The following is a 17294-nucleotide window of genomic DNA, read 5'->3' as shown; positions in this document are numbered from 1 at the left end:
CTGTGGTGGTGTTGTCGTCGACCAATGCCAGTGCCGTGGGATGGGGTGCAGTTCTGTGGGATTCCAAGGCTCAGGGCCGGTGGTCCCGGATCGAGGCTCTCCAGTAGTCGAACTGGTGGAAGTTGTGGGCATCTTGGTTGCCCTTCTGTGGTTTGCTCCCCTCCTTCTGGGCTTTGCTGTTTCTGTTCAGACCGAAAGTCAGGTTATTTGCACTTATGTGAATTGGCAGGGGGGTATGTGCCGGTCTCTTTTTCTCCTTTCCAGGAGGATCGGTCTGTGGGCATTCTCCGTCTGCTGTCTAACTTCGGGGGGGGGAAGAATGGGCCTGCGGACTCATTGAGCCGGGTGTTTCCTTCCTCGGTGACCATGTGTCTGTCTCCGCTTCTGTTCAGTCAAATTCTCTCTCGGTTCGGCCTTCTTTGGCTGGATCTCTTTGTCTCGGAGGACTCTGCCCTTCTTCTTCATGTTTGCAGCCTCGTTCCATCTCAGCTGGCCTGGGCGATCAATGCTTTCTCCGTTCTGTGGTCCCGGGGGCTCCTGTTTGCCTTCCCGCCCTTTGCCTTGATTCCCAGGGTCCTCTGGAAAATTCGGGTGGATCTGGCGGAGGTTCTTCTGGTTGTGCCGGAGTGGTCCAGACGGCCTTGGTTTCCCCTTCTTCTGGATTTGTCAGTGTGTCCCCATTGGCGTTTTCCCCTGGGTACCTCTCCACTGCGTGCTCCTCTTCTCAGCCCGTCCTCTCTGCTTCGCCTCCGGCCGGGGGTTTGGCACTTGAGAGGTTATGTTTGTTGGGCCATGGTTGTTCCCTCGAGGTGGTCCAGAATATCCAATTGTCTTGCAGGCCCTCGACTCTGAAGTCTTATGGCTGTCATTGGAAGCACTTTACCTCCTGGTGCCTGGGGAAGGGTCTGTCTTCCTCCTCCTGTGCTGTTGTGCGGGCATTGGACTTCTTGTGTGATGGCTTTGTGATGAGGATGGCTGTCTCCGTGCTCAGTGGGCTGCCATTCTTGTCTTCCTGGGGTCTGCTGTGGCCTCTGTCTCCCACTTGGTGGCTCGCCTTTTGCAGAGCTTCTTGCTTCATCATCCTGTTTCGCGCTGTCCTGTTCCGGCCTGGGATCTTCCCTTGGTCCTGCAAGCTTTGACTGGTCCTCCTTTTGAGCCTTTGCTCTCTGTTGACCTTAAGTTTCTTTCGGCAAAGGTTATTTTTTTGGTGGCCATTTCTTCTGGGCGGCGGGTTGGTGAGCTTGGTGCTTTGCTGGCTTCCCCCCTCTTTGCACTTTCGCTCTGACAAGGTGATTTTGCCTCCTAGTCAGTTTTTTCGGCCCAAGGTCTTGTCTTCGGTCCACTGTCAGGAGGTTATTGTCCTTCCAGTTTTTTTTTCCTGACCTCCCTCCTCCCCTGAAGAAGAGGTTCTGCATTCTTTGGATGTGTTGAGGGCTCTCCGCATCCATCTGAATCGGACCTGTGCTTTTTGGACGGTGGATTTCTTATTTGGTACATACGGTCTCTCTGGGAAGGGTCTTTGTCCTTCCTTGTCCAATTTGACTTGTTGGGTGAAGTCTGCTGTTCTTTTGATTTATAACTCTGCTCACTGTCCTCTCCCTACTTCCGCCCAGGGTAGGCCCATCCTTGGTGTCTCCTCCTGGGCCATGTTTAAGGGTGCCTCCTTGCGTGACATTTGTAATGCCGCTACGTGGGACTCTCCCCTTACCTTTGTTTCCTATTAGCGTCTTCAGTTGGGGATGGCGGCCTTGGCTGCCTTTCACATACATATTTTGTCTGCTACACATGGTTTGTGATTTGTACTGCTTTCCTTGTTATTAAATGGTCCTGTCGTTTTCTGCTATTACAGGTCTTTGTCTTTCAATCAACGTGCGCTCGGGTATGGGCTCACTGCTAAGGAAGGGGTCGGGAAGACGGACAAGGTCCTGGTCTTCATGTCCCATTCCTGAGCCCCCGCCCCCTTCCCTGTTTTTGTTTGCAGGTGATTGTTTTGTGTTTTTCTCTGGGTTTTTTGGTATTCTTGGGATTTCTTTGTGATGCATTTCCCCCTTTATGCACACCGACTAGGTGGTGCCAGACGAGCTGCTCACTATTAAGGAAAGGGACGGGAAGACCTGGACTCGGAGTAATGAATATTACTGGTGAGTAACCGGTCATTCACCACCAGCCCTGCCAGAATGCATCTGAATACATAGGGTTTTAGCAAAGAAGATAAAACAATTGTGAGTGCACTGTTCTGTGGGAGCCCATGCACATCGCTGGGAGAAGCCCTGGAATGGTTACCACTTAGAGGACTACATGGGGAGAAGTTCTTGTAAGTAATCTCCAAAACCGCTCCATAGTAAATCAAGAAATCGCACCCCTCGGGGTGCTGTGCTGAACTTATGATAACATGCACTTCTTACTGCTCCAGGAAGGCATTTATCCAGCGGTTGGTCTTCATTACCACCAAGGGGAATAGTAGTTGGATGGTCCGGCTGTACCTTTAAAAAAAAAAAATGCAAACCTTGTAAAAAGTAGGTGGAGTCACACAGGAGGACTTCGTAATATAATAGTCTCTTGCAAGGATCTTCTCTGTTAGACGTGTACAATTGTACTTGCGTGATTTCTTCCTAATAACATAAGGTGCGTATATATAACTTCCGAGAGAGATCCTGTTTTTGTCCGATTCAGTTTCAGGCATAATGAGCTTGTCCAGTTTACCCGTTTTGCCAGGAGGGTTCTGTGGGTTAAGTTCGTAGGGCATAGACCACTTTAGAATGGTCAATTTCTTGTGAGCTAGCCAAGAAGTTCCTTTGAAGTGATTGCTCTCTGGTGTGGTCATCCTATACTGGTGTTGACCTTTTGGTGGCTAGATGTTCAGTTTGGCAATGCCTGCGCGCGTGCTTTTGGTCAAGTGTGTGCAATGCTATCTGAATCCAGTCACACAGTTATGTGCATATATTAAACATGCTCAAAGCTACGTGATCATGTTGAGGTGTCTCGCTCCAGCGCTTCATGTTTGCATGGGATGTAATATGTTCCCCCTCAGGACGCACACCTGATTGGCGAGAAACTATTAGTTCACCTCCAAAAATATAAGCAATATTAGAAATTTGCGAAAAAGCCTATACACTTTCCAGTAAGACCCATTTTGTTTGGGGGAGGGCTGGGTCTCCACAGATGGAAACGAAGCTGGGTAAACAAAGTTAGATTTCCACATAACTCTGCCAGGAAATGATGTAAATGCACCGCAAAGCTCTAAGAAATTTTAGTCATATATATATATATATATATATATATATATATATATATATATATATATATATATATATATACACACACCTAGGTGACTGGGAAAGACCCTCTGTATTTGGGGTTGCATGATGAGATTGTGAAGGATTTTGCTTGTTTTAATCCACTGTGCAGTTTTTCTCTTAAGACTGTATGCTTATGTAAGCAATTTCTTTTGTCTGTTTTGAATGTGATGCATGGACCCTCTTGTGTACGCAGATATTCAGTGTTAATCAGTATTGAGTGTTTTAAAAAATATATTATTAATAAAGTTCCTATAATTGAGAACTCTGTATGGCTTTCAGTGTGTGTTTAGATTTTTAATGATGTACTGTTTCCTTTTGGGCGCATGTGCAGGGAAGATTACCTACTGACCAGCTAAAGGGGTCCAGCTGTGGAGGTCTCGCGTTCACAAGGGTCAGCATGGCGAAGGAAGTCCAAGCAAAGTATGAACCTGTGGCGGAAATTGGAGTTGGCGCCTATGGTGTGGTGTACAAGGCCAGAGACCTGCAGAGTGGGAAGTTTGTTGCACTGAAAAATGTTCGCGTTCAGACTAATGAAAATGGACTTCCCCTTTCAACAGTACGGGAGGTGGCTCTGCTGAAGCGCCTGGAGCATTTTGACCACCCCAATATTGTCAGGTAAACGTCGCTACTCGCGCCTTTCAAGGGTGTGGTATTTAGGTGAGGCTTAGCTGGACACTTTACGTGTCTGAACAGATTCCCATTGTTTATCATATCTATTTTTGGTGTAATCCTTATAGTTTCCACTTCTGCTTTTCCTATCTGATATTTTTGGTGCCTTTTTGGTCTGAGTCTGGTCGAGTTGCGCTGAGATGAGAGAATAAGAATTTTCTGATGTGGGTGGTGTTTGCCCCTCCCCCCCATCTCTCTTGTGCAGCAACCCATGCAAAGTTCTGTCCTGCTTTAAGTTCCATACATACTCTTCTGTTGGGGTTTGAAAGCCAGGCACGCCATGACCTCGAGGACAGCCCTCCCAATTTCTGCAAGCCATAAATTGATTCTTCAATGTCTGGAACTTTCTTCACAAAACTGTCAACAGTATGGCTCAAAAACAAAATGAATCTGGTACTATTCTCCTGACATTTGACAAGGACTGGAGATGGTGTAAGTTAATTAGCTAGTCAGCGGTAATCTATAGATTGATTAACTGTGCAAGAAGCACGCATGCGGTTAATGAGAACGGTTTGTCGTTTGTACTACATAATCAGCAAAATTTCCAGGCAAAACTTCACACACTAAAGAACATCCTGACTGTCAAGGAAACAGTAAAAAATGTTGCCACCCCATAAACCACCATATAGCTCCTATCCCAATCTGAACTTTTAAAATTCCCTTTGCTGACACCTAACCATTCTCCCAACCATTACACCTTTCATTTCCCTTGTTTTAACCTTCCTTACAAATTTCATTACAAGACCGGGAGGCTACATTGTGCATTTTCCTTTAATGCAGACCCAAGCAGCCGCATACATCACAATAGAAAAGGTTCCAATTAGAACAAAGACAACAGATAAAGGCCATGAGGCAACAACAATCAGCCTCTTTTAAATGTTTAAGAGATAAGTCCATAAAAACTTGAGACGTCAAACTCGGGGACAGTCTTCAGAAGTAGAACAGAAGAATGAGGAGGAAGGATTCCATAAAGTAAAATCCAACGAAGATAAGGTGGTAAAACCGGCAATTAGGGATTACCTGAAAAGAGAAGGAAATTAGTCCAAGAATAAAAAGTAAAATGGAAAAATATTCATTAAAAAATGCACCTTGGTAATACATTAATAAAAAGAACATTACAATAAAATGTAATAGATAACATTGTCAATTGAAATGCCACCAGAGGTGGGAGGGAGGGATAATGTCAGCATCCGAGTTTTTAATGAAATCCAGATTCTCTAGTCATGTTATATGAGAATAGCAATTTCATTACAAGACCGGAGGCTACATTATGCATGTTGGTAGCTCTCTAAAACAACGTCAGGCATGTTCAATAGGTTTACAATAGTGACATGCGAAGGTACTGGCATTAGACCAGTCAGTAGCTTTCAGGATGTCGTCCAACTTACCTCCACACCAAAAGGATTTACTGGCCATAGCACCCCTAAGGGACTGAGCTTGAAATTTGTTTAAAACAAAAATACCAGCTAAACTCATTGCAGTCTTGATCCACCTAGCAATCGGAGAGGAGCTAATTCCTTTGTGGGGTTTAACAAAGGAAATAAGTAATTGATTAACACCCTGAGGACGGAATTGAAGTTTCTGCGTTCGTATTCTTTCATGCATTCAACAACGCAGAGATTGGGACAAAAATCAAAGCGAGGAAAAAATATAGAATCAGACATCGTCTTAGTTCTTCTATGGCTGTCGAATTTGACACCAAACACATTATAAGAATGGTTGGTAATATCTAGAGCTCTAATATCAGAAGCTCTCCTACAAGAAATAAGGCATAAAAGTGTAGCCAATTTAATAGAAAGATTCTTCCTGTTAAGGAAAGAATTGGAAGGCCAATTATTGAAGAGATCGAGAATCAAATTAACATCCCAAAGTGTTTCATATCTGGCTTTAGGAGGCCTCCTTAAGCGGATACTTTTCATAACTCTACAGATGATGACATTTTTACCAATAGTCTTGCCGTTGACGAGGGCATGACCGGCGGAAATAGCAGATCTAAAACAATTACTAGATCTGTAACTGAGTCCTCTTTCAAATTGTTCAACAAGGAAGTTGGTTATGTCAACAATAGGGGCCTCCAAGGGATCCAGGTCCCTCTCCAAGCACTAACGTACCCAACGTTTCCAGATCCTATTGTATCTGTAATGTGTCCCTGGTGCCCAAGATTCTTCGAGGAGAGTTGCAGCTGTTGCAGTGGAGAAGTGTGGCTCAATGGTTAGAGTGGCAGACCCTGATGCAGAGGTCTAGCCCGGGACCAGGGTTCAATTCCCCGCCTCGGCGGGTCTTGGGCTCAAAAATTCCACGGACCTGATAATTCTCGCCTCGGTGCCTATTCCAATCATGGAGTCCCACTCTGCAACTCTGGGCAATAGCTTGCTTAATCTCCACAACGGCCCCCACAACGCTAAGGATGCCTGGCCTCCACCTTGGGGGTGCCCAGGAGTGGACACCTCACAGGGAAAGCCAGGATGGGTTCCACAGCGGTATTCGTACAAGCGCCTTGAGACCCTTGCGGGTGAGTAGTGCGCTATACAAGTATCAATTTACATTTACATTTACAGCTGTCTCCGAAAGGCCTGAGATTTCGTTAGATCCCCTGACACTTTCCAGGCAAGAAGGGATACACTCCTGTTCTGAATTAGGGGATGAATTAGACCCCTATGTCTGGAAGGAGGTCCCCTAGGGAAGGAATCAAAAAAGAAAGACTCCAAGTCAGTTCTAGGACGGTCGGGAACCAGGCCTGGGAAGGCCAAAAGGGGGTTATCAATAGAAGGAAACACTGTTCCTGTGTCACTTTCTGAAGGACCCTCTGAATCCTGGTGCTAGGGGGGAAAAGCATACCCACAGATTCCTTTCCAAGATTGAAGGAAGACGTTGACTGCCAGAGCACCCGGGTCGGGCATCCAGCTGAAGTAATTCTCGAGTTAGGAGGTCAATCTGCTCGCGAATAAGTCTATCTCCAAGGGCCCCCAGATCTTGTTCAGGGTATTGAAAACTGAAAGATCCAGTTTCCAATCGCTGTAATCTAGGAGGAATCTCTAGTTCCAATCCGCAGAGATGTTTGCCACTCCTGGAAGGTATTCCGCTCTGAGAGAGAGCTTCTGCTTCTTGGCTAGATCTGAGAGGTCCGCAGATTTCGTGACGCCCAAGCGGTTGATATAAGCCAATGCTGACATGTTGTCCATTTTTAAGATGAAAGATCTCCCTTGAAGGGAATATCTGAAACTCATAAGGGCGTAGAGAACGGCGGTTCATTCCAGGTAGTTTATGTGGTGGAGAGATTCTTCCCGAGACCACAGACCCCCAGTGTTTTGTTTCAGTAGCCCGGCACCCCACCCATCTGATTCCAGAGTAAATTCTGGAACTGAGCCAAAGATAGCCTTCCCATTCCAAGTGTCTAGGTTGTTCAGCCACCAGTTTAATTCCGAACGAGCCTCTTGGTCTAGGCAGATCCGATCTCCGTAATAAAGTCCGGATCTTAGGGCTCTCGCTTTGGTCCTCTGAAGGGCCCGGTAATTGAGGGGTCCGGGAAAGATGGCTTGGATGGAAGACGAGAGAAGGCCTAGGAGTCTGGCCAAGTCTCTGAGGGACAGGTCTTGACGTTTGAGAACGTACCTTATTTCGTTTTTGATTTTGGAAATATTCTTTGAGGGAAAAAGAAGAAGACAACGAACTGTGTCTACGGTGAAACCTAGAAATTCCAAAGACCTTGAGGGAATCAGGCATGACATCAATTTGTTTATGATAAAGCCTAGACTCTCTAGGAGGTTTATCGTAAAGGTCAGATCTTTGATTAGTTAAGAGGAATCTTGGGCCATAATAAGGATATCGTCCAGGTAAATGATTAGACGAATGCCTCTTGACCTCAGGTAAGAGACGACGGCCCTCATCACCTTGGTGTAACACCAAGGGGCGGAAGAAAGACCAAAGGGGAGCGCCTGAAATTGGTATAAGCGATCCTTCCAAAGGAACTGAAGAAAGGGTTGATGGATCTCTGCGATAGGGATGGTAAAATAGGCATCCTTCAGATCCAGCTTGACTAGCCAGTCCCCTTCTAGAAGTAAGTCTCTGGGAAGATGGATGCCCTCCATCTTGAATTGTCTGTACGTCAGAAACCTGTTCAGCTCTCTCAGGTTTATGACGGGTCTCCAACCTTTGTCCTTTTTCTTTACCAGAAAAAGGTTGCTTATAAAGCCCAGTTGTTCGATAGGGACCTCCAAAATTGCACCCTTATGAATCATTGAGGAATCTCCTCTTCTGTAATCCTTTGTTGTTCCGGTGACAGGGGAATTTCTTTTGGGAAGGATGTTTGGGGAGGGGGTATGAGAAATCTGTTGTTAAGCCTTTTACAGTATTTAGGACCCAAGAATCTTGAGTAATTAACTTCCAATTGTCTAAAAAATGTCTGAGTCTCCCGCCCACCTTTAAGGGGGAAGAAGGAGAATGAGGAGGGGCAACCCTCACCTAAGGATGTATTTGGATTATTCGATCTGCATGATCTAAATTCCCTGCCTCGTTGTCCTCTACCTCTTTGAGGGTAGAACTGTGGGACGTTGAATTGTTTGTAGCCTCTACCAAATCCACGCCCTCTGAAATAGGGCCTTTGATTATACCGGCCGGAAGAAAGGCCCCTTCTTCCGGCCCTTCCAAAAAGGTTATTTCCAGTATTGAAGACTTTACGCATGTTGTGCTGCGCCTTGTCAAGAGCCGTAAAAGTAGAAACATATTTGCCCAATGATTTTATGAGCTCTTCTCCAGAAAGTAGACCTTTAGGGCTCTTAGAGGGTCCCTTATCGGCAAGGTCGCTTAGCTTTGGGTTCATCTTAGTAAGGACAATTCTATGCATTTCGGCATTAATGCTCGCATTGGTATTACCCAGAAGGATGATAGCCCTCTGGCTCCATACCCTAATCATCTCGGTGTCGAGATGAATGCCTTGAGTGTGGCTTTCTTCGGCCGAATCCAGAATCCTTGTTAGAGGACCAAGGATGTTGAGGAGATGATCCTGACAGCCTTTAAAGGATTTTTCCATCCCTTTCCTAGGGTCACACCTAATTTAAAAAGGAATTTGATCAAATCAGGGTCGAGATTAGGGATATAACAGGCTTTGTCACCAACAGAGGTTCTTGGGCACTCTGTCCTCAGTATGTTGCGTGTTTCCCTTTCTAAAGGGTTCCTTATCCATTTTTTGACAAACCTCGCAACCTGTTCCTGCGGAACCCATTCTGAGCTCCGAGGATGTTTCAAATTATTTCTTCACCCAATGGATTAAGGATCACGTCCTTAGAGGACGATGGTGCGTCCTCAAATGCATCCTCAGAGTCTTGATCCTCCTCATTTAGATCGAGGATATATTCATCTAAGAATTCAGAATCGCCTGAATCATCATGTTCTGTGTTATAAAGAGTATTTTTGTTATGTGTGCCGCTTAGGACACCTGTATCTTTCGTGCCGCCAAGGACACCCGTTTGATTTGAGGTGTGAGGACCTAACAAAAACAGCATTAAATCATTGTAAGCCCTCTTGGAGAATCAACAGATACCATAGCCCGTCAGGGTGCATTAGGTGCTGGACGCTCCTGGTGATTCGTCAAAGAGCCAGGTCTTGAGGCCCTTCAGGAACTTGGAGAGAGTTGGTGTCTTGCACAGGTGGAGCGGGATGGTGTTCTATGCTTTGGCCGCCAGGAAGGAGAAGGTGCGACCTCCTGCTCAGGTTTTCTTGATGTGTGGTACCGTGGCGCAGCAGAGCTGGGCTGATCGGAGGGATCTTAGGGGTGCGTGGAAAGAGAGGCAGTGGTTTATATAGGCTGGGCTGGTGTTGTGGAGGGCTTGGTTGGCGTGGGTGTGAAGTATGAAGGTGATTCTCTTTTCGACGGGGAGCCAGTGTAGTGCTAGCAGGTGTTGGGTGATGTGGCAATGGTGCAGTAGGTTGAGGACCAGTTGGGCGGCGGCGTTTTGGATTTTCTGGAGTTTGCCGGTGAGTTTCTTGTTGATCCCAGCATAGAGTGCGTTGCTGTAATCCAGTCTGCTGCTGATGAGGGTGTGGGTGACGGTTTTCCTGTGTTAGAGGGGGATCCAGTTGAGTTTTACGTAGGAGACGGAGGGTGTGAAAACAGGAAGAGGTGACAGCGTTGATCTGGGGTCCATTTTGAGTTCGGAGTCCAGGATGATTCCGAGGCTCATCTTAGGCTCATGATGTGGGCCTAAGATGAGTACTTCGGTTTTGTCTGTGTTCAGTTGTAGGCAGCTGTTCTTCATCCACCTGGCGACTGCTTCCATTCCTTCTTGAAAGTTTGAGTTTTGAGTTATTGGGTTTGTTGGATAGTGAGAGGGTGGGTTGTGTGTTGTCTGCGTACGATACGATGTTGAGTCCGTGTGATCTGACAATAGAAGCGAGGGGGGGGGCATGTAGATGTTGAACAGGGTGGGACTGATGGAGGATACTTTTCTGGACTCCGCAGGTTGTTGGCGTGGGCTCCAAAATGAAGGAAGGAAGTCTGACCTGCTGCGTTCTGCTGGAGAGGAATGAGCGGATCCAGTCCGAGGGCTGTGTTCTGGATTCTTGCATTGTGGAGTCTGCTGGCTAGGGTGCGGTGTGAGACTGTCGAAGGCTGTGGAGAGGTCTAAGAGGATGAGGGCCACTGTCTCTTCTCGGTCGAGGAGGGAGCGGATGTCATCTCTTGCGGCGATGAGGGCGGTCTCTGTGCTGTGGTTCTTCCAGAAGCCTGATTGGGAGGAGTTAAGGATGTTGTTCTTGATGATGAAGGAGGCGAGTTGGCTGTTGACATTTTTTCAATAACTTTCACCGGGAAGGGAAGTAGGGAGATCGATCTGAAGTTCTTGAGGTCCGTGGGGTCTGCCGAGGGTTTCTTTAGGAGTGGGTTATTTATTTATTTTAATAGTTTTCTAAAGCGCGAACAAGACCCAAAGGGGTATCAGAGCGCTGTGCAGAGTTGGCTCATACAAGGGTACAAATGCAATATGAAAGCAGGTGAAGTTACAACATAATGGGAAACGTTCAGGTTACGAGGTGGGGGTATAAACAGTGCCCTAGAACACGAAGAGCAAAACATCATAAAATAACATGCACCAGAGAAGCGCAATACCTATCAAGGACATTTTAACAAAAGTAAGAGCGAGATCACAAGTTAATGCTATTAAGGAGCCATAGAGGACTAGATCAAAATAACGTAGAAGCATACAATAAAACGCATCAGTGTAGTACAACCAAATTGGGTTTTAATAAAAGCAAGAGCAAGATCACAGCATGAAGGTGTTAGCATTCATTCAGGAGTAGCCTGTTGAGCAGTCTTTTAAAGGATGTCGTGGAAGGATTGGATCTGATCTTGGATGGCAGGGAGTTCCAAATTCTCAGAGCAAGACCAGTGAAAGCATGGTTGTAAGATCTTTTCTTTTTGAAACTCTGAGGTTTGAAAAGAAGGGCGGACGTACCTCTAAGGTTCCGGCTGGAGCCCGATATTTCAAGCTTATTTGCAAGGTAGTACGGGGTGTTAAAGTGTCTGGCTTTATGAGTCAGGCAAGCTATCTTGAGTCTGATTCTGTCTTTAATAAATAGTCAATTTAGTTGCAGAAGGTCTGGGGAAATGTGATCAACCTTTCTCGAACCCGTTATGAGTCTAGCCGATGCTTTCAGAGTAGCTCTGAGTGGAGCCATGCTAGCTTTAGGAAGCCCAGCAAGGGTCACCAGCCCATATTCCAATCTAGAGATAATCAGTGATTTAACTTTGATCCTTTACTTGCGGTTATGCAGGAAGGAGGCAAACCAATTTAGGACTGGGCCCGAGAGACCAATCCTGTGTTGATGAAGATCAATTCGGTTTCCATGTTTGATTGTATCGAAGGCTGAGGACAGGTCCAGAAGGATCAGGAGACACTGAACATTTTGGTCAAGGGCCCTCAAGGCGCCATCAACAATGTGCGTTAGTGCCGTTTCAGTACTGTGCCCTGATCTGAAACCTGACTGATGGGGGCCAAGGAGTTGATATTTCTCAATGTGGTTGCATAGCTGTGAATGGACGCATTTTTCAAGCAATATAGCTAGGGTCATAATGTTGGTCATAGGTCGGAAGTTGTTTGGGTCTGAAAGGTCCACACTGGGCTTCTTAGGAATGGGAGTAACTTGCCCAACCTTTAGGCAGTCTGGAATCCTTCCCTGTACAAGGGATTCATGAATGATCCTCGACCAAAGAGGGAGAAAGGCTCAGTATAAATCCTTATATAGGTTAGTGGGTAAAGGATCACTAAAATGGTTGGAGGGTTTAAGGGATGCCATGTTGTGAAGGAGCTCCGTGTGATCTTGGAGGAGAAAAGAGTTCCACGAGGTGTTCTTGAACGCCCAGCCCAAGGACGAGGATACTGTCGAGGCTTCTGCAAACTCCTCTGATCCTGCGGGAAATTTATTAGGTAACAGATTTTGGGTGACTTGTAGTAGCTCCAACTCTATTTTCCTTGTTTTTTTCCGAGAAGTGAGCTGTGAAATCATCACCACTAGGGAGCAGGGGTAACTGAGTAGAGATCTGGTGGCAAGACTGGTTAGATTGTTCCTTAATGATTTCAAAGAGTTTTTTGGTCCTATTTTTGGCTCCATCCAATTGAGTTCTGACGTGGTCTCTTTTAGCCAGGCGGATTTGTTTGTTGTAGGAGCTTCTCATTTTTCTAAGTTGAGTGTGATTTGTGGTGGAGGGCGAGTTTCGCCAGAGTCTTTCAAATAGTCTAAGGTTGCGCCGTTCATCATTTAGGGAACCATTAACCACGGTTTGGAAATTTTGATGGGAATCCTTTTGAGCTGCTTCGGTGCAATAGAATCAAGAATGTTAGACAACGTGTTAATGTAATGATCCGAGAGATCATCAAGGTTGGTCATATTAAAGGGGGGGGGGGCTGTAGTTTATTTTTGGTGATTGAAGTTAGCATATTGTTGTTGAGGTCTCTCATATTGCGAGGCATTTGTTTCTCATTAAGGGGTTGACCCTGTCTACCCAAGCCCTTATCTAGGTTGAGGAAAAAAATGTGAAAATGATCAGACCAGTTGCAGGGTAAGATGTCTCCTATTTGTATGATAATGTCTTTGGCAATGATATGGTCGAGAGTGGCGCCCTTATTGTGTGTAGGACCTTTCAAAGCTGTGAGAGGTTAAGGTCCGAGAGTAAAGTCTTAAATTAACATACAATAGGATCATTTGTGTCATTCCAATGCAGGTTAAAGTCTCCAACGAATATGTGGCAGATTTGATCCTAACTTGAGCTTATGACTTCTATTATTTGCTCTATGAAGACCAGATTGTCAACAGGAGGTTGATAGAGTGCAGCACACAGATCTTCTTTCCTTTATTCCAGATTTCAGTGACTAGCTGTTCACACGGTGAACAAAGAAAACCTACTTCACATAACCATCTCTTTTCAAGAAATGTTCACTTCCAAACTGCACATCAAATCAATGCTACTCAATTGTAAATCAGCTGTGAAACAGCTGATCAAATCGGGTTGATCTCCGCGTGTTTCCAGTCATAGGGTAAGGAGGCAATCTTGAATGATCGGTTGATGTTTCTTTGTTGTTTGGGCCATGATGTCTGCGGCTCTGTGGTAGATGTGGTGGGGGCAGGGGTCCGTGGGGGCCCCGGAGTGGGTGGTCCTCATCGTCTTTAGGGTGTCTGCGAAGCTGATGGCAGTCCAGCTGTCCAGTGTTGGCTGTGTGATGCAGGAGGCGGAGGGTAATGGTGTCTCGTGGAGGATGTTGTTGTCGAAGTAGTCCTAGATGGTCTTGATTTTGTGATGGAAGAAGGCGCTGAGTTTGTCTCAGCGGTCCTGGGAGAGTGGGATGTTGGTGGACTCGCTGTTGGGTTGGGCGAACTCTTTGACGAGCCCAAAGAGTTCCTTGCTGTTGTGTGCATGGGTGTAGATTCTGTCCTGGAGTGCTTTCTTCCCTGAGTGCCTGAGTTTGTGGTGGGCAGTGGTGGCTGTTTTGTATTTGTCAATGTTCACTGTGGTTTTGGAGTTCCTCCATGCTTTCTCGAGACGTCTGCCTGTTCGTCTGGATTCCTGGAGCTCGGCGGAGAACCAGCTCGCCTTCTTGGCACGAGGGTTGGAAGATTTCTTTAGAGGGGTGATGGTGTCTGTGCAGTCGGTGATCCATTTGTGTAGGGTGCGGGTGGCGGTGGTGGGGTCATTGTCTGAGGCGGTGGGAGCGGAGCCACTAAGGGTGGCGGTGAGTTGCTCGTCAGAGATCTTGTTCCAGTTCCTGCGTTAGAGCTGTGATATGCGTCTGTGGGGGGTATTCGCTCTGTAGGTGAAGTGGATGCTGTGGTGGTTTGTCCATGGGAGTTCGGAGGTGTGGCTGAAGGAGATGGAATTTCCTGCTGTGAAGATAGGGTCGAGGGTGTCTCCTGCTGAGTGCGTAGGTCCTTGTACAACCTGAGTGAGTCTGAAGATGTGGAGGTTTTCCATGAGTGAGATGGAGATGGAGTTGGGGTCTTGGCAGCTGTCGAGTTGGAAGTTGAGGTCACCCAGCAAAATGTAGTCTGAGGTGATGGCATGCGGGGTGATTATGTTGGCAATGGAGTCGGAGAAAGGTGCGCAGGGTCTGGGAGGTCGGTAGATGAGGGTGCCACTTAGGGTGGTGGTCGGGTTGACCGGTAACTTGAAGTGGAGGTGTTCCATGAGGTCCTTAGGCCTGTTGTACGTGCTCAGGCTGAGGTTGGCCTTGATGGCGATGCCACCTCGGGTGGTTTGGGTGGTCCTTCTGGGTGATTTTGTATCCTTCTGGGATGGCGATCCGAATGTCAGGTCCCGAGGTGACGCTTGTCCAGGTTTTGGTGAGAAAAGCGACGTCTGGAGAGGTGCTGTCGAGAAGCTCCCAGATTTCCATGGTGTGTTTGTGGAGGGAGCGGACGTTGAGAAGGATGCATTGTAGGGTTTGGGCTGCAGCCGGAGTGTTGGTGGTTGGCGGAGGTGAGTCTTGGGTTTTGGCGATGCTGAAGGAGTGGCGGCAAATACGTCAGGTGAACGGACCGTGGGTGTCGAGAGGGGAGGAGAGCTTGCAGTTGTTGTTCTTGACATCGTTGAGTGTGTGGAGAGTCGCTGAGCTGTAGCGTTGGTAGGTCGAAGGACCAGGGTTCGTGGCGCTGTTCTCGGTCGGGTCGCAGATGGGTTTGTAGCGTTCGTAGAGGGCGTGACAGCTGGTAGGCGGGAACGGGGAGGGGAAAAACATCGGAGGGGCCATGCGGGCAGCGGGAGGTGACAGAAAGGGGGGGAGAGATAATGAGGCTAACTCAATCAGCAAAGGGAAAGGGGAAACTGAGCAATTTAATTTAAAGACCAAATGTAAAGAAAAGTAAAAAGAAAAGAAAATAATGGGCAAGCAATCAGTCCAGACCAGAGGTGAGAACCGTGGTCTGTGAATGGCCGACCGGAGAGGCAGAGAACTGGCTGAGCTACGGAGCTGCATGCTTGAAGAGCAGGAACCCAAGGGGTTTAGCTTGACTCAGCATGCAGCGGCCTTCATTGAGTAGAGGTCAGTGGAGGGGGCGCCACTGGGAGGCGGGAACAAGACTTCAGCAGAGTCCCCATCTGTGCTTAAATGCAAAAACAATGCTCCACCAGTGATCACGTAGTAAGAGCAACCCCTCCTTTTAAATATCTGTACCATTTTCTTTTTTAAACACCCAGAAAATGCATGCCAGTTCTAGAAATTAACAACTCCTTAACTGAAAAATACAAATATAAGCGGAGGGGAACAACAACAAACACCAAATTACCCCTACCCATTGTTGAGGTGGACAGGCTAAAAAGCCAATGTTCAATAAACTTAGGGATATAAACCCCCAATTCTGGTGACCATCCAAGACTTCTACCTCCCCTTCGCCACCCACCCATGTCATGACAGACTGCACCACCTGCCTAGAAGGGGAGCAGTGTGCAAGCTTCCATCCCCAGAAACTCCCGATACTAGGTGCAGGTGAAAGGAATAACTTTTTTCCACTCTGTGCATTTGTGTATATTGAGTCTTTTTAATCTGTAGCAAGCCTTCTTCCATGTCCGCTCAAGTGCAAAGAAGTCTAACTCTTGCCCTCATCTGGACTTGGATCAGTCGGAAGTTCGGCATTATCAATCAACCCTGCGTTTGCTGGCAACGCTACTCCAGCTTCCAGGGCCACTGCTTTCATCTTTTTCACAGCCCTGCAATCGTGGAGTTGTTAAGGCCGCTTGATTATGCTTATCTGTACGCTCTTTATTGAAGCGGCAACTATAAAAGGCCTGGGCACCTGCCAGTGTCTTGGGACTCTTGCTGCAGGCACAAATGTGGCAAGGTGTTTCTGGTGTCAATCCGTGGAGCTTCTTGGCTCGTTCAATCAGGACAAATAATGCAAAAATGAAAGTCATGTTGGTGTAGCCTGGTTTGTTGTTTATGGCAGGCAATGAGATAATTCCGAGGTGTCCTAGAAAGCAGAAGCCAATCAAACTCATATACAAGGTCCTTGTCCTTCTTGATCTAAACACTTGCTGATAAGATGATGTATATAGGGCAGCTACCATTTTATTGAACAATTACATTTCTTTATGGCTACATCAAAATTGAAGGAGGTTAATAGGTCTTGCCTACTGATAGTTTTTAGCGGTTTGTTTCAAAAGACTTATTGCGGACAGTGTCAAAACTTGCAGTGGGATTTGGGACAGACTATAGTTTACCTTTGGCATTCTTGTCAGTATCATTTGCTTGCCACTAATTGAACGGCTTTTCTTCCTCGTATTCCTTGTTCCTCCCCTGCAACTTAGCTTCATAAGTGTCCTTTTAATTGGATGACTTGTATCCTTCCAATGTTTTACATTCAGGGTGCTTCTTTTATTCTTATTCTTTCAGGGAGTGAATTTGTTTTCTTGCTCTGTCCGTCACCTGCTGCTTTCCACTCAAATACTTGACCTCTCCCTGTAAACCATGTATTGCTCCTCCCTCCATACAAGCTCGTACATTGCTTCACTCAACCCATCCATGATTCTATTTTCCCTTGATTTTTATATTTTTTATAATTTCTTTTTCTACATTCCTAACCCCAAACTCTATCTGTTGCTCTGCTTCCAACTCACCATTGCTCCTCTTTTCTCTTTCCTTCTAAGCGCTCCTGTGTTGCTCTCCGTGTCTTTTGGGATGGTCTGCCTTTTGCTGCCATGCAGCTTTTTTTTGTTATCACTTTGATGCTGTTTAAAAAATAATATATATTTTATTATTTATTTAGCACTTCGACAAAGCATAGCCCCCGCTACGCACACTACGCCCAGGGTTAATGGCGACAATCGTGCAATAAAGGCTGATTGGT

General features: G+C 46.5%; 1 protein-coding gene and 1 long non-coding RNA gene across 3 annotated transcripts in view; one reads left to right on the top strand and one right to left on the bottom strand.

Annotated features, from left to right (window-relative positions):
• CDK4 (cyclin dependent kinase 4) overlaps positions 1-17294 on the top strand; it is a 304146-nt gene that overhangs the window by 32740 nt on the left and 254112 nt on the right. For both annotated transcript variants that reach the window (XM_078688767.1, XM_078688760.1), the window contains exon 2: positions 3631-3914. In XM_078688767.1, coding sequence (XP_078544893.1) covers positions 3697-3914 — 218 coding nt within the window. In that variant the 5' untranslated portion in view covers positions 3631-3696. The remainder of the gene's footprint in view (positions 1-3630; positions 3915-17294) is intronic.
• LOC144829538 (uncharacterized) overlaps positions 1-17294 on the bottom strand; it is a 401983-nt gene that overhangs the window by 336416 nt on the left and 48273 nt on the right. The window lies entirely within an intron of this gene.

Source organism: Lissotriton helveticus, chromosome 1_1, assembly GCF_964261635.1.
Source record: "Lissotriton helveticus chromosome 1_1, aLisHel1.1, whole genome shotgun sequence".
Taxonomy (NCBI): Eukaryota; Metazoa; Chordata; class Amphibia; order Caudata; family Salamandridae; genus Lissotriton; species Lissotriton helveticus.
This window is presented reverse-complemented; position numbering and strand designations above follow the sequence as displayed.